Raw genomic sequence first — 15,331 nt, forward strand, 5'->3', positions numbered from 1 at the left:
GAACCCTTATATTGTTGGTTTATTTAATTGAATTAATAATTAATTCAGCTGTGTAAATACGTGAACAAAAGTACCTGGATGCCAACTATTGATAAGGACATTCTGAAAGATTTATAGTATACAGAGACCTACGCAAACTTTATTTTATTTCCAACTAACAACTTTTGATATGCAAACCGAATTTATTGTACAACATCGATTTTCCATCTTATAAACAGAACTATAAAATTTGTATTTATTATTCGCAGTCTGACAGCAAATACAAAGAACTACACGAAACATCGGTAATTTCGAACGAAAGGTTTATTTGAGAATACTTAATTTCGACTTTAATAAAGTTTTATTTCAGCACCTTCGTTGATATTCAAAATTTACTCTCAGTACCACTGTTCGTTCCAGCCTCAAAATAGACATCGAGTTTCGCGAGCGCATCAATGAGAAATGCTGTTATGATAACAAGAATGACAATGATAAATGTGGGCAATTATTTGCCTTTATATGACTAGGATCTATAATAGCTCCATCTTTCGACACTGCTGATCCACATTCTAGAGTGGAGGTCCTCCACGATTGATCCATTCCATCTCGACGATATCAATTGGTTTTCTTCGATACCGAGCCGGCAGCTGCCATTCCTCAATGGCCTCACCCGAAGAAACAGATCTCTGTATAATGGAACAAATACACGATTGAAGATTTATTAACGAAGTCCTGTGTTTTAATTATGTAATAGAAATTTCGAGTGAAACAGTGCGTGAAATCAGTCGATCATATTATGTTGATCAATCCGAAAGCAGACAATACTCACAGTTTGTGCTGTTATTGGTGCACCTGCAGCGGCGGCCGTTTGGTGTCCGGTGTTACCGCTATCTAAATATGGACCGCCTTTTCGAAATTTGATCATAGGAATACGACGAGCCGAACTCAACATCGGTCGGACGAATACCATTTTCCTTACTAACAAACAGAACTTAACGGGTTCGTTATGTTTATGGCGAGACAATTTATACAGAAAATCTTTGCCTTCCCAATTCAGGTATAATCAAAATTGCAAAATATATTACTAGAGAAAAAGTTCGTCGATTTTTTTTCAACCAGCCAGAATGTCAACAGTCAATTAATGACGTTTGCGGAATGCATTCGCGACTACGAAGTTGAGTTTGACAGCTTATGTGTGTGAAGTGGAAGTAAACAAGCAAAAGAAAAAAGTGATAAATTTTCAAACGTACCGTTTTCTTCGATTTTAGTTTTACTGTTTGAATTGGTAAGTACCAGTGATTCTTAAAATCTTCCAAGATACTAATTCAGTTAAAGAGTATAAAAAAATCGCTTTGTGTGATGTCTATTTTCCCATGTAAAAACAAGTGATCGGTATGCGAAAAAAAGTAAACATAATTTCAGAACAATATTCATGAATGAAAATCTACTGCTTTTTTTGAAAATTCTTTGAATTGTATTGAAACTGCATGTTTTCTATTTGTGTTGAAGTTTTTTTGTCGAAGTGCTAACTTTAAATGTGAAAATAATGCATTTTTCGATTCATCTTCAGGATCCTTCAAAAGGTTTTACGTGCACTGTGTTGATGAATTTGTCGGAAGTTTTTAGCTACGCTGCCGGAGGAATCCGTTCGGATATGGATGGATTTGGCTTATTTTCGACTTGTCTACAGTCATCCTCCAAGTGTCGAGCCGCATACAATAAAAGTTTACACTAGCAGTTAACGCTCTGCTTGGTTATTTGCATGTACTTGCAAAACTAGTGAAGGAAAATGCAAACATGTGATAGCTGTTTGGATCATTGATGGAGGTTTGTTTTTTTTTAATCCGTGTTCCAGATCACAAAATTATTATTTTTATTTGTTACAGAAACTCGACTCAATAGAACGGTTAACATCCAACGAGATTAAAACGAGCGGCGGTCGAATATTCCGAACCGATAACATCATGTTTGAAGGTCATTTGACATTTGTTCATTAACTACGTTTTATTGTCAGATGAATAAATTTAATAAATACATAAATATATAAGTTTATAAATTGACGACACGCATTGAACGACAATCGATAAAATTACAGCTCAACTCCTTAGTAGGGACAGGAAGCAGCGGGTACAGAAGAAGTCCTCAGAATTACTCGCATAGTTGGGAGGTTCAAACCTGAGAACAGAATACGAACTACAGTTGTGTGAATTTGAGCTAGAACAATATTCAATACTTACTGGGGGGAACACAATTTATTGCCAGAGAAATGTAAATTGCACCCAAGTAGTTTTCGTTGACTAGATTCTGAATCATTGAATCCATATTACGTATCGTTTATTTTACTTGTTTGGGAGGGATTGAATCGATATACTAAATCTGGAACATAACACTGTTCTTATCAGAATTACAAATACTGTCATGAAATGTTTTTGCAAGCCCATTCGAGCAACTTTTCAGATCCATGACCTACAATATTCAAAGAAAAAAATTCTTAAATAAATCTCAATTACCTTCCTCTGTATTGTAATGCACTGGATTGCCGCATTAGAATAACTAAGAATAGTTGTTTGATCATAAAATTTCAAATATTGTCTTACCTATGCGGATTACTAGTGCCGGAAGAGGAGTTTTTTCCCGCTTTTTACTCACGAAATACCAGCAATGATGTACCGCAAAATAAGTTTTAATAACTAAATAGAAGTCGTTTAATCTTTTTAGTACTTCAACGCTGAAAAAATCAAATGAGCAAACAGAGAATTAACTAATTTTACTTGAGTGAAAAAGTACCCTGCTTTGTTTACATTCACTTCACACACAGATTAAACTTTCATAGATAGCAGCACCGTTCCTTCTAGGTCGCGAATTGCCTATGACTTGTGTGAAACTAAACACTAAAAATCTACCCACAAAAATTACTTCACTAGCGCAGTCTATAAGTGAATTGCTGCACAGTCTATAAGTGAATTGCTGCACACCACCTACATATGAAAAAACGAGATGTATCAATCTAACCACCAGAACTAAACCACAAAACTTTTTCCACATTCATACATACTGAATAAAGTCATTTGGCACATTGTCGCAAAGCTGATTTACCGGTACCGACACCTACCAATGAGAAACGGAACCAAGAAAAGGAGGATTCTTTCGGAAATTTTCATATCGGTAGTAGTGATTTGCAACATTTTTATCGTTTATTCAATAGTACAAATAGATATCAGCAATAAAAGTACACTCGGAGTAGAAGAAAATCGATTTCAAAGTGATTACTACTACTTTTTTCAGTGTAAACTACGATTAAACATGGAAAATCTTCAGAAATGTGTGAAATTAGTAAGGTTAGGTTTTTTCGGATCAACATTTTTTTTAACCAGAAACCAGTGTAATGTTGATTTCTCGAGTACTAGACTGTATAGTCGGCGACACGACCTGCCACTCACTATTCAAAACTGTATCACAAATTCAACTACCCCTCAGTAACTCGTAATGTCAAAATGAAATCGCTTGAAAAATGTTAGAAACTGGCAACTAAGCCTGAAAAACAGGGGTGGAATCATGTAAGGTGATAAGTGACTATCACCTCCTGGTGATAAAGAGGTGATCACCAGAATGTTTGGAATCACCGAAGGTGATCACTTTTACTATCACCATCACCGGTGATTGAGCTAACTTCACCCATATATCACCTGTCAAGAAACGTCAACCGTTCAGGAGTTAAATATGAAAATGGCGTATATCGTTGATATTAGAAAGAGTAATATATGAAAGTGGCGTATACCCACATAATATTCAAAAATCTGAAAGTTTAATTTTCAATTCTTTTCATTAATTTGTTTGGTAAACATTGTTTGGTAAACATTAAAAATCTTATTATACATATGTAATGTTTTTTTGTTAATTAAGTACAAATAAATAACAAAAAACATAAAATGTGTATTAGTAAATACACTCACAATGCATTCAAGAAAGGTATACAACATTAATTTCGAATACAATTATGTGTAATGCAAAAACTAAAATCGTTTTCGTATTCAACGGTGGCACTACACCGGTGTAGGGCAAAAAAGGATGAGTTGTAACGAGTATAGTCGGTACTACACTGCACCAGTGCAGCGCTAAAAATGAACGGTCTAAGAAGTTCGTTATCGTTCGAAGTAACATTACAATAAACAAGCAATATCCTTTTTAAACCATAGTTGTAGCTTGAGCTCATTTTCCTTGTGCGACAGTAAATAAATGAAATCATTGAGGATAATTTTTATTTACGGGAAATGCTTTTCATTCACGGATTCATCGAAACATCAATATTATAATATGAGCTGCACTTTGCTATACGATATTCAATTAAAGTTGTTATTGATCACAATTTCGTATACATCGCAGGAATTTCATTTATCGAACAATTTTAAAAGAATATGTGGATGCAATGCACGACAATGCAATCAAATTTACATGTCTGCACTTCATCTGGAGCGGTTAGATTCCGACTGTTTTCCTTTAGCAACACAAAATATCAAATCTCACTGTTATTAAACATAAACATCCTATCTATGTTTAGTAATAACGAATTTATATCACCTTTTAGCAGCACTCATTTTCTATATCTGTAAGAACGCAAAAATACAAAATGAATTATTCTGATAAGTGACAACAAAAAAGCTATCACCGGTGTTTTGACATAAAGGTGATGATTAAGTGGTGACAATCACCTTACGTGATTCCAAAAAATAAGCGCTAAGTGAGCCCTCTCGCAGTGTTGACAGAAGTGGGTGATTATCACCTTACATGATTCCAAATTTTAAAAAGTGATAGTCACCTGGTGATAATCACCTTACATGATTCCACCCCAGTTGTATTGGAAATAACATCTACCGTTACCCTAGTTACATTTATTTACCTTAATATTTGCACAACAGTTGAAAGAGGAATTTAAATCTAAATTTTTTATCAGCCAAAGTTGTTTCGCTACGGGGCAGCTCTACCGCATTTAGAGAAAAACTATTCATTTGGGGATCGTGCGGTTTCTTTGCACAGGTTTTCGAAGCCACACTGTTATATTCGCTGAAGAAGTTTTATATGGGTTTAAATTCATATAAGGAACAAATCAGAGTTGACTCCTTGCGTATTAGGAAGTTTTCGTAGGATTTATCTTCGCTAGCGGAATTGTGCTTAATTTATTAGATTTACCGACACCATACCGAATTTTGCTATCGAAGATAAAGAGGTGTTGCAATATGAAAAATTTTACAAGACGAAAATATTAATCGACTTATTATTATTGCGCCCTGGCTTAATTACATACACTGAATTGTGTTCGCATCTTTGGGGTATCTTCAAGTGAAAACATCGAACTACGAATTAGTAGTTTTCTAATTAAACAAAACTATCAAGTTACGAAAAAATCCATGAGGTCTATTTTTTAAAATTATGTTCATTATAGTTATTTAATCTTGATTTTTCGCGATATGGATACAAAACTTTGTAAACTGGGCTTTTCGCTACTACCATTTCTAAATCTATATATCTTTAGACGACCTATATCGCCAAGCACCTTAAGAGATTATAAAGTCCGTCTAATTTGCAATCAAAGCTATTGCTCGAACCGCATTCGCATAGGCAGCCAATTCTCGATCAATTGCAGTCCTCAAAGAGCCATATCTCCTCCCGACATGTTTTACCGGGTACAAGATTTTTGAGTGTTTATATCTTGCGATTTTCGAGTTTTTGGTTCACGAGATCTCGAAGATACAATAAGCTTAAAACATCAGAAATTTGCATTATGTCCTGATACTTATTATCCGGACGCGTGGCTCAAGTGTCATATTTGGTGTCCTGTAATGATCCGTCATAATAATCAGGTCAAGATAATTTAACGAATAAAATAATTCACTAATATATTTATACTCGTACTTACAGAAGTTTGAAGATCACTAGGGAAAATCGTTTTGGTTTTTTTCGACATTCTGGTTTGTTTATTTACTATGGAACTCCTTGGTAACTAGTTCATAGCAACTTAAACAGTGTTGCACAAGAAAATTATTTTTATCATTTTCAAGGGGTCGCTATATTTGTGGTAACTGGCGGTAAATCGCCCACGAACACTTTTTATTCAGATTTTTCTTCGGAGTGCCTGGTCGTGTCGTCGGTATAGCGATCGAGTACTATTTATTTTGGATACTTTATTTGTTATTTTCAGGCATTTGAAAAATGGTATCAAACCAAGTTTCATGCTCTATTCCGAATAAACGGTAGATTTCGCACAATGAACTAAGATCAACATTAACAATTCAAAGTAAAAACTTTTTCTTCAACTTCTACTATGATTTTTCAAATGAATTTGTCCGTTTTCAAAAGAAATCGTTGAAAAGGTGGAGTAATTAGAAATTGTCCTACCGATTTGACAGCTCTGGCTGAAAGCATGAATCAAATAAACATAGATTTCCCAGTGTAATAGTAATGTAGTTGAGCAACCCGTGACACCAAAAGCACCGTCTGGTGGAGAATGGGAGCGTAAATGCTTCTAAAATGCATGCAAAAAGTTGCCTGCGCATTTAACACAACCACAGTAGCTAATGGAAAAAAGTACACCCGTTTGTCACTAGAGGTGCTGTTAGTGTCACCGTACAGTGAGAAATCTATGTTTATTTGATTTATGCTGAAAGTATCATTCTAAACAAGCAGCGCCTCTACATTTCAGTTTTGCGACAATATGCCAATTATTTTATACACAAGCTCATCTGGCCAGTTTTACATTATAGAATATGTAAATGGTATGGTATGGCTTGTTTTACAAAACTCAAAACTGATAGATTTTTGTGGAAATGATCAGAGATGCCATTTATACAGATTTATATGTATTATACAGATTTTTTTCCCTTTATGGGCTACTCTGGCCGAAGGGGGTGGTTACAACGATCCGCACTTTCCATACCGGACGAACTAGGCTATGGTGCCCAAATGAACACTAGTAACGAAGGAGAAAACCCTCCAGCATGTAACCCAAGCGACAGATTCCTTTACGGTTATCAATTCGCAACGAAAGATATGAATATCTTCTATTGCAAGTTCGCCAGAGAATTTGTCACTTGGGCAGGAAGTGTGTGCTTCACCCTGTAACCAGTCAATCATTGAGTCGTGCGTCTGTATCGTGTTGGTATTTTGTCATCCTATCAACTGCTTCTGTGTCTTAAATGTCCCCGTCGAGCTTTACAAAATTTCGCATTGTATCCGCTTCCGTCTTGGCCCTGCTTTCCTATATAGTCTTTTATGTCTGAAACGGTACTTACGATTACTACTTTAAAGTTTCTAAATCAATGTAGATATGTTTGGTCTACTAACACCAATCTAATCTATTCTGATTGTTTCTATTTTTGTCGATGTTACGTTACGTTTCCTTTTGCCCCATTGCATTGCTTTTTACTATACTTGAGAAACCTGTTAATATCACAAGCTAATAGATTATCAAGACTAAAGAAATAATAATAAGATTAATAATAATAATAATTACAATAATAATAATAATAATAATAATAATAATAATAATAATAATAATGATAATAATAATAATAAAGTTGTAGTAAAAATCGTATTGCATTTTACTTAGTAAAAGTTAGGTAATTATATAAAATACCTATTTTTCTTCATTTCATTGAGAGCATTCTAGGGTCTTTTTCTTAGTCTTAAATCTTCGATGATATTTCTTTATTTCAACAGGCTCGGTTTTCGTTGAGAAAATAAAATAAAATAAAATCAGGTGTTAGTAAGCTTGTTAAATTATATATTGTAAGGATGTGCATTTAACACTAGTTTGCCCAGGAAAGTCACACTTTTTTAATTCTTTATTTAACGATATATGCACTAAGGCACAATTCACTAGCTTTTATTTATTCTGTCACAGTTTTTATTATTGACTTATTATTCAATCATTTTGACTGCTTTTGAGCAATTTAGGTCTATACTAAGTTTGGGGCCTTCTAGTGTTGATCACGCATCCAGGAAACAAGAACTACATGTATTTCGTGAAGAAATACTAGGTGTGATTGTATACTATTTCATACAATCACACCTAGTATTTCTTCGTGAACCGTTCTCTTCCAGAAACACACATCTCACATTCTTAGTTAGAAGGTGACATATGTGTCCAAGTTGGAGAAATCTAAGTACATTCAAACCTTTCCCGATTTGAAAGTGTATTTACACCTGATCAATCAGTTTCGCCGTCATTGCAATTTGTAAGCATTACCGATACCGAACCGAATCGGAAAGGTTTGAGAGTTCCTTAACGGTTCATAAGATGTCAATTTACTCCAATTCCTGATAACAATAGTCCTCCTTTTTGCATTAAATTCACCAAGCTCAGGACGAATATGATATATTAATATTCATCCCAACTGGATCAAGATAATTCAAATTGGTGACCAATTCCAGGCATAAGAATGCTCGAAACCACCTAATGACCTATTGTCAATTTCAAGCATTATTAGCACAGACTAACAGACGTGACAGTATGAGTAAATTCTTATAAAAATAATTTTTCGTGTTGCACTAGTTCCACCTATATTGTACTGCGCGAACTATTTACTATCTGTACACCCCTTGTGTTATGTATAAGTTTTTTTACTAGTTGGTTTCCCCTCGTTTGTCAACACCGATCAGCTGTTTGCAGGGATGCCTGATTTCATCGAAATATTCGAAAATGAATCGTCACAATAAATGATTGGATTACGTTGATAATATATTTAACTTTTTCGCGATGTTGGAAGGTAACCACTTATTTGACTCAACGTTGTTCATCAAGACTATTTTTTATTGTGTTGGTAGTTTTCACCCGAAATTAAGTGGCGGCAGACCAGAAGCAAGTAAACATTGTAACAAAACGGGTTGGATTTTGTATTGCGTTGGAGTATGAGAAGTAGGCACAATTATGTATATAGTTTTGGCAATATGTATTAATCTGTATCCTGCATGAAATTTGCATGGACGTATACAAATCAATACATTACAGGCAATTCTGTATGAATGGCAACTCTGTTGGTGAATGAAAAAATAAACACAGTGTAGATGGCAGACAGGATGTTTTTGATAGGGTAACGTGGCGCCATCATGACACATGTGAGTACTGTCCCAAATAAAGCCCGTGTTATTAGTCCTGTCCATTCCGTGATCGATCCAGACAACATAATAATTTACATCTTTTACATTTATAAGCGAACGATCAATCTCGGTATGGGCCGACTTTGTCAATACGAAGTATAAACACAGACTAACAGACAGGACACTCAAATTAGATTCTTCAATCATTTCAACGGTCATTTCGAATATTCCTTTATTTGGGACAGTACTCACATGTGTCATGATGGCGCCACGTTACCCCATCAAAAACATCCTGTCTGTCATCTAGATTGTGTTTATTTTTTTCATTCACCAACAGAGTTGCCACAAAGATAAATAATAAAGACATGTATGTGCCTACAATAATTTAAAAAATTCTGGTTCGTACCCGGTACTTTCTAAAATGACCGCACTCACCGCTTGGTGGAGCGCGAGATTAATTGCATTATCATTTCAATTAAAGTGTGCCATGAGTAGGGCAGAATCAAATGTCAACATTGTCACTCATTTCGATACCATAATTAAATTGTTAAAACGAAAACGAAACAAACGGAAAAGCACGAAAAATAGGCATCCAAAGCCAGGTCATTTCTGCCATATACTCGTCAACCGTAGATTTTGATTTTTTAATATTTATGCAATCTACTCTGACTGTTTTCGTAGTACATAATGGAATGTCGGAAATCTACTGTTTTGGCACTTGGAATTCCGAGCTTTCCGAGCTACCTTTACTTCCAACGCGAAAAGTATACAATGTAACTCCCACTTAACTGGTATAATTCATACCTTCTGTAATCTGTCCTCTCGCTATTAAACAAACAAACAATATATTAAGTGTACTAAAAATCTCAATATATACAAATGAGCTAACGAATCGAAAGGTTCTCACGGTTTGACATTTGTGTTAAAAATGTGATGATGGGAACTCAACAGTGCAACCAGTTTATCACCATTGTTGCCAGTTTCATGGAGGACCGTGATGTGCGCCAGAAAAAGATCGTGAGTGTCATGTCTGGAAATTCGTTTGTGGTTGCCATTCATACAGAATTACCTGTAATGTATTGATTTGTATACGTCCATGCGAATTTCATGCAGGATACAGATTTATTACATATTGCCAAAACTATATACATAATTGTGCCTAGTTCTCATCCTCCAACGCAAGACAAAATCGAACCCGTTTTGTTACAATATTTACTTGCTTCTACCAACACAATAAAAAATAGTCTAGATGAACAACGTTGAGTCAAATAAAGGGTTACCTTCCAACATCGCGAAAAAGTTAAATATTTTATCAACGTAATCCAATAATTTATTGTGACGATTCATTTTCAAATATTTTGATGAAATCAGGCATCCCTGCAAGCAGCTGATCGGTGTTGACAAACGAGGGGAAACCAACTAGTAAAAAACCTTGTACATAACACAAGGGGAGTACAGATAGTAAATAGTTCGCGCAGTACAATATAGGTGGAACTAGTGCATCACGAAAAATTATTTTTAAAAGAATTTACTCATACTGTCATGTCTGTTAGTCTGTGGTAATAGTATGTTCACATTAGCACTGATATCAAGTGATATACGGATATACTTGATATCGGATGATATCATGTGCGATATCACATGATATCCCATACAATTTGATGTCAACGCGTATCAACATTTTGGCATGATATCCGGTATATCATGTACGATATCATGTCGAGTTGTCAAAAATCGCAACTAGCAACACGGATAATTGCATGTAACGCACTCATTCATGAACGTCACTTTGAGAGTGACAATAAACAGTCATTATAATTTCGACTTTTTCAACGAATACAGGCATTCGGAGACCATTAAATACAAGACTTATTATTGATTGAATTGTAGGAGAGAACATTCATTATGACAACTTAAATGTCAAACGATATCATATCGTTCATATGCGAACACTTCGACGTGATATGCATACCATCTCGGTATATCAAGTGATATCAGCGCTAATGCGAACATACTATAAGAGAGAAAGAATTAAACTATTTTACCTGAGCTATCTATTAGTTGTTGTCAGTGCTTAAAGCAGTTCAAACTGAACTACCACCTCGTACCTAGCAGTTCAATTTATACCGCTAAAAGCAAATTCAGCAGTTAAAAGTTCTATATGGAAGATCTATAATAGAACAGAAACTGGAACAAACGTGTCCCCAGCAAACCGTTCTAGTTTTATTTATTCGACCAGTTCTTCTGTCAAATTTAAAACTGGTCTACAATGCCGTTTTATTTTTTGTATATTTCAAACTCGAGTAAAACACTGCTGGGGCTGCCAGTTTTTTTGTTATAAAATCCAGATTTAAATTTTGTAACTGGCATAAATTATGCATCTAGAACTAAAAGACTACTGAATATGCCCTAAGAGCAAATTCAGCAGCTGCAAGATTCATATGGGTGGTCTATAATGTAAATTAAACTGAAACAAACGTATCTCCAGCAATCCGTTTTAGTTTTATTAATTCGACCAGTTCTACTGTCAAATTTAAAACTGGTATACACTGCCGTTCTATTTTTTTTATATTTGAAACACAGATAAAATGCTGCTGGGGCTGCCAGATTATTTTGTTATAATTTCTATATTTAAATATTAAAACTGACATATTATGTATCTAGAACTAGAACACTCCTGAATATGCCCTAAGCATACGCAAAATTTGTTCTATTTATGCAACCCTCAAATAATATTCAACAATCCAACAAAACCCCTAAATGTTCACATTCTGCGACGGCCAGTAATAAGCCGTCATTCGTTTACGCCTGGGACGTCCGAAATAATATGGCACTTGTGCAATGTTATTTAAGTGTTACATAAACAGTACAAACTTTGCATATAAGGAGCCTTGGTATTACATTCCTGTAGTGGAATTTGACTTTCTGTTTCAACAGATTCAGAGTGTACAGAACCAGTGCATGGCTGGTGCTGCGATTCTACTGACACTACGAATCCTTCCAGGTTGGTGTTGTTGGGCAAATAACACATTGAAATGGATATCTTTCATGTAGATATTTGATGATGAAAACTAAAATACATTTTTAATTTGAAACCAATTTGAACTGATATTCAAGGAAGTTATGGTATCATGAAACTTTGTCAGACTGAGAGTTGTATGACCTGACTTGACGTTGAATATTGGGCGTTGGATTCCAATTCAACGTATAAAGTCAACATTTTCAAACTATTAAATTTCGTCGATGAATAAGATATGAAGAATTAATGCTCAATAAATTTGTTATTCTTTAATCATAATCTATTGGAATAACAACTTTTAGCATTATTTTATTGTATAATTTCATTTTATTAGTGAAAACAGATAAATACAGATTTTTTATGAAAATATCTGGCATCTCTGTTCCATTGCCGAATATAGGATCTAGATGAAATTCAAGAATTTTATATGAAACAAGACCTTTCATTTGAATCTAATTTCATGAAAATCGGTTCAGCCATCTCCGAGAAAAGTGAGTGCAAAAAAGATTACATACATACACCAGAATAAAAAATATTGTAGAAAAACAATACGATTTGTTGTTACAAAACCTTCCACAATTTTGCTTTGACCATTAAAAAATATTTTAATGTATTGTTGTGCACTATTCAATTAATTGTGAACATGCTTTTTACAATAGAATGTATAGGCTGTTAAGTATCGTAACAGTTCAAATCATGAAATGTTCTCATACATGTTTTCTTGGAAAACATTCAAATGTACAGTATGCATATTGTTTGAAACATCACGTGTACAATAAATTCAATTGTGAATCTTTGAAACGATATATTGATTCGCTGGAAATGAAAAAACTCTTGTCAAGATACAATAAAATGTATTGTAAACCATAGATCTAATTGTGAATTAATTGTTTATGCTGTAAAATAAATGCTTTATTTTTTTACGGGCATTCACACATATAAACACATACAAAAAAGTTTCTAACTCGTCGAACTGAGTCTAATGGTATATGACTCTCGGCCCTCCGGGCCTTGGTTCGAAAATCGGTTTTCACAGTGATTGCATAATCTTTCTCTATGAGAAATGCAAAATCATATAATGAATATAAAATAAATTATACGGATTTATATTGATTTTAGCTTCCTCTACCACCACCTCGATACTAGATGGAATACGGATATTCAGCGCGCACGATCTAGCATCGCTGTCAGTGACATAACATCGGAGCGATAAGTTGCACAGCAAGTGTCTCTTACATCTAATTCAAGATGGCTGCGTAACAAGATGTGGAAGTGGGTTTCCTTAGTAATCAACTGATAGATCTCGCAAAGTTGAAAAATTAAGTAAAACAAAATTACAATTCTTTGCTTTATAGTCTTTGAATGAATCATGACTTTAAGTTTTTTTTTCAAAAAATTCACTACTTACAGTTTAAGGACTATATTGTTTAACCAAAGATAAACTCAAGATTACAATGTCCCATACGATTCATTGAAAAATGTTGGTACAGTAATCGTGAACCAGTTGATTCAGTAATAATGTAATTTTATTGACCCTCCGTTAATAAGCGTCGACTAGTTCCGACAAAATGCCATGGAAACAGTTCAAGTTAGGAAAGAATCAAACATATGTTTACATTCAGCACATAATGATTTCTTGTCTCAACTGACTTTAATGCTTCATGGGATGAGGAAATAACAAACTAAATAAATTCTCGGCAATTGTTATAAGTAGTTTTTACTTTCTAATTGTAAGAATCACAGGATATGAAGCAAAATTGCTTAATATCGTTCATACTGTAACTTGATATTTTTTTCAAACATAAACAATCATTGTCAAAGTTACGACGCATCTAGCGAGCATACACTTGTTGTTTTGTTTCAAAAACTGAAACTGACAGTGACCCGCTTGTGAGGAATTCTGGCAACCGTCAGAAGACTGGCTTCATTCCGATTCCGGCTGCTGTCAAAATTGTTCAGGCGAAATTGCGTCATTATCTCGCCGTATGTGTCTTGTTTATTTCTCTCTTCCTTCTTTTTTCTTTTTTTTATTCGACTTCATTTGATGTTTGTCAATCCCGCATGTACATACAAAAAAACGAATCTTGAGACGAGTTAAATGAGATTGAAATATGTGTATATTTGGTAGTGAGAAAGCATTGTTATTGGCAATAACATTTTCATAATTAGTATGTATAAAGGGCAATAATTTATTGCCTTTCATATGTACTTTTTAATGAAAAAATGAAACCAAGACGCTAAATATGTAGAACCGATTCAAAACGGTTCTGCCAATCTTGTATGGCAAGAATCTGGCAGAAACAGAACCGTTAACAACCGCTAGGCGAAATTCTCTGTCGGAAACGGTTGTTGCATTGTTGCCAGACTTTTGCCGGAATTCTGCAAGAAAATGGCTGGCAGACATAGCCCACCGTCTGGGGGGAATTCTGCCCGCCGAGTACAAGTGGGGAACCGAGCTCATCGAGGGGTCCTATCCAAATGATACATTAAAAAATCGCAGACTACTGCAGCTTGAGTTTATCTTTGGTTAATTCACGTAAATTATATGTGATAATTCTGTTCATTTCAGGGGATGTTCGTATAACATTCATTCCGTAACGTAAAATATTTATGTTGACGTTTGAAACTATTTCACATGATTTTTTCAACTTCCTGATATATTAATGGTGGTTTCTGGTGGTTTGTTGTGATGAAGTTGTTGTCAACAATATGTTAAGCTACGTTCATATCGTTTTGATACCCACAGTGTATGATTAAGGAAATTTTTGTTGATACTGAAAATCATAAATTTCTCTATCCGAAAAAGAGGATTTAAAAGTCAAAGATATTTCAATGTAAATACGTTCCAAGCCGGTTAAAATTTCATTGCATCATATGTAAATATATTTCTAACTTTGTGTCCTCTCTACAAGCGTTAATGTGACATTCCATCGAAAAAGGAATGGAGTCCTGTTTATTATAGTTTGTTTATATTCTTACAACACAGTTCACTTATTTTTGGTGCTCGAAGAAAAATATGAACACCGCATGAAGAAAGATATGAACTCTATCAACACAGCAAAATAGAACTAAGGAACCAAAAATTTCGGCTTAAAGTCAGTTGTATGCACACGACAATCGTGTGACAGAGGTGGGTTTTCAAGTAACTCGAACGTGAATATTTATTTTAGTGAGTGTATTGGATTTTAACACAGATTTTGCTCAGATTTATTTTTGAGTGCAACATAGATTTTGGAAAAA

The 15,331-nt window shown here is 34.5% G+C and overlaps 1 protein-coding gene and 2 long non-coding RNA genes across 4 annotated transcripts; 1 reads left to right on the top strand and 2 right to left on the bottom strand.

The window, feature by feature from the left end:
• Nucleotides 1-288: 288 nt before the first annotated feature.
• Nucleotides 289-1,099, bottom strand: LOC131437692 (uncharacterized). Its single transcript, XM_058607199.1, has 2 exons — nt 809-1,099; nt 289-665 (listed from the first exon to the last, which is right to left on the bottom strand). Exons 1-2 carry the CDS (start codon nt 947-949, stop codon nt 549-551), a joined length of 258 nt encoding a protein of 85 aa, XP_058463182.1. The 5' UTR covers nt 950-1,099; the 3' UTR covers nt 289-548.
• Nucleotides 1,100-1,134: 35 nt separating this feature from the next.
• Nucleotides 1,135-2,019, top strand: LOC131437694 (uncharacterized). Its single transcript, XR_009230809.1, has 3 exons — nt 1,135-1,264; nt 1,550-1,806; nt 1,866-2,019. It is a non-coding gene; the product is annotated as an uncharacterized LOC131437694 (long non-coding RNA).
• Nucleotides 1,947-2,882, bottom strand: LOC131437693 (uncharacterized). 2 transcript variants are annotated; one of them, XR_009230808.1, is made up of 4 exons: nt 2,767-2,882; nt 2,577-2,707; nt 2,217-2,445; nt 1,947-2,154 (listed from the first exon to the last, which is right to left on the bottom strand). It is a non-coding gene; the product is annotated as an uncharacterized LOC131437693 (long non-coding RNA). The 2 variants fall into 2 exon arrangements; XR_009230807.1 differs by having other exon boundaries at nt 2,577-2,831.
• Between the last annotated feature and the right edge of the window lie 12,449 nt (nt 2,883-15,331).

This window comes from Malaya genurostris, chromosome 3, assembly GCF_030247185.1.
Source record: "Malaya genurostris strain Urasoe2022 chromosome 3, Malgen_1.1, whole genome shotgun sequence".
Lineage (NCBI taxonomy): Eukaryota > Metazoa > Arthropoda > Insecta > Diptera > Culicidae > Malaya > Malaya genurostris.

Excerpts from the sequence above, each read along its gene's own strand:
- LOC131437692 (XM_058607199.1), bottom strand. The coding sequence starts at position 949 with ATGGTATTCGTCCGACCGATGTTGAGTTCGGCTCGTCGTATTCCTATG. Across the intron at positions 666-808 it reads CACCAATAACAGCACAAACT|AGATCTGTTTCTTCGGGTGA; the intron begins GTGAGTATTGTC and ends TCCATTATACAG.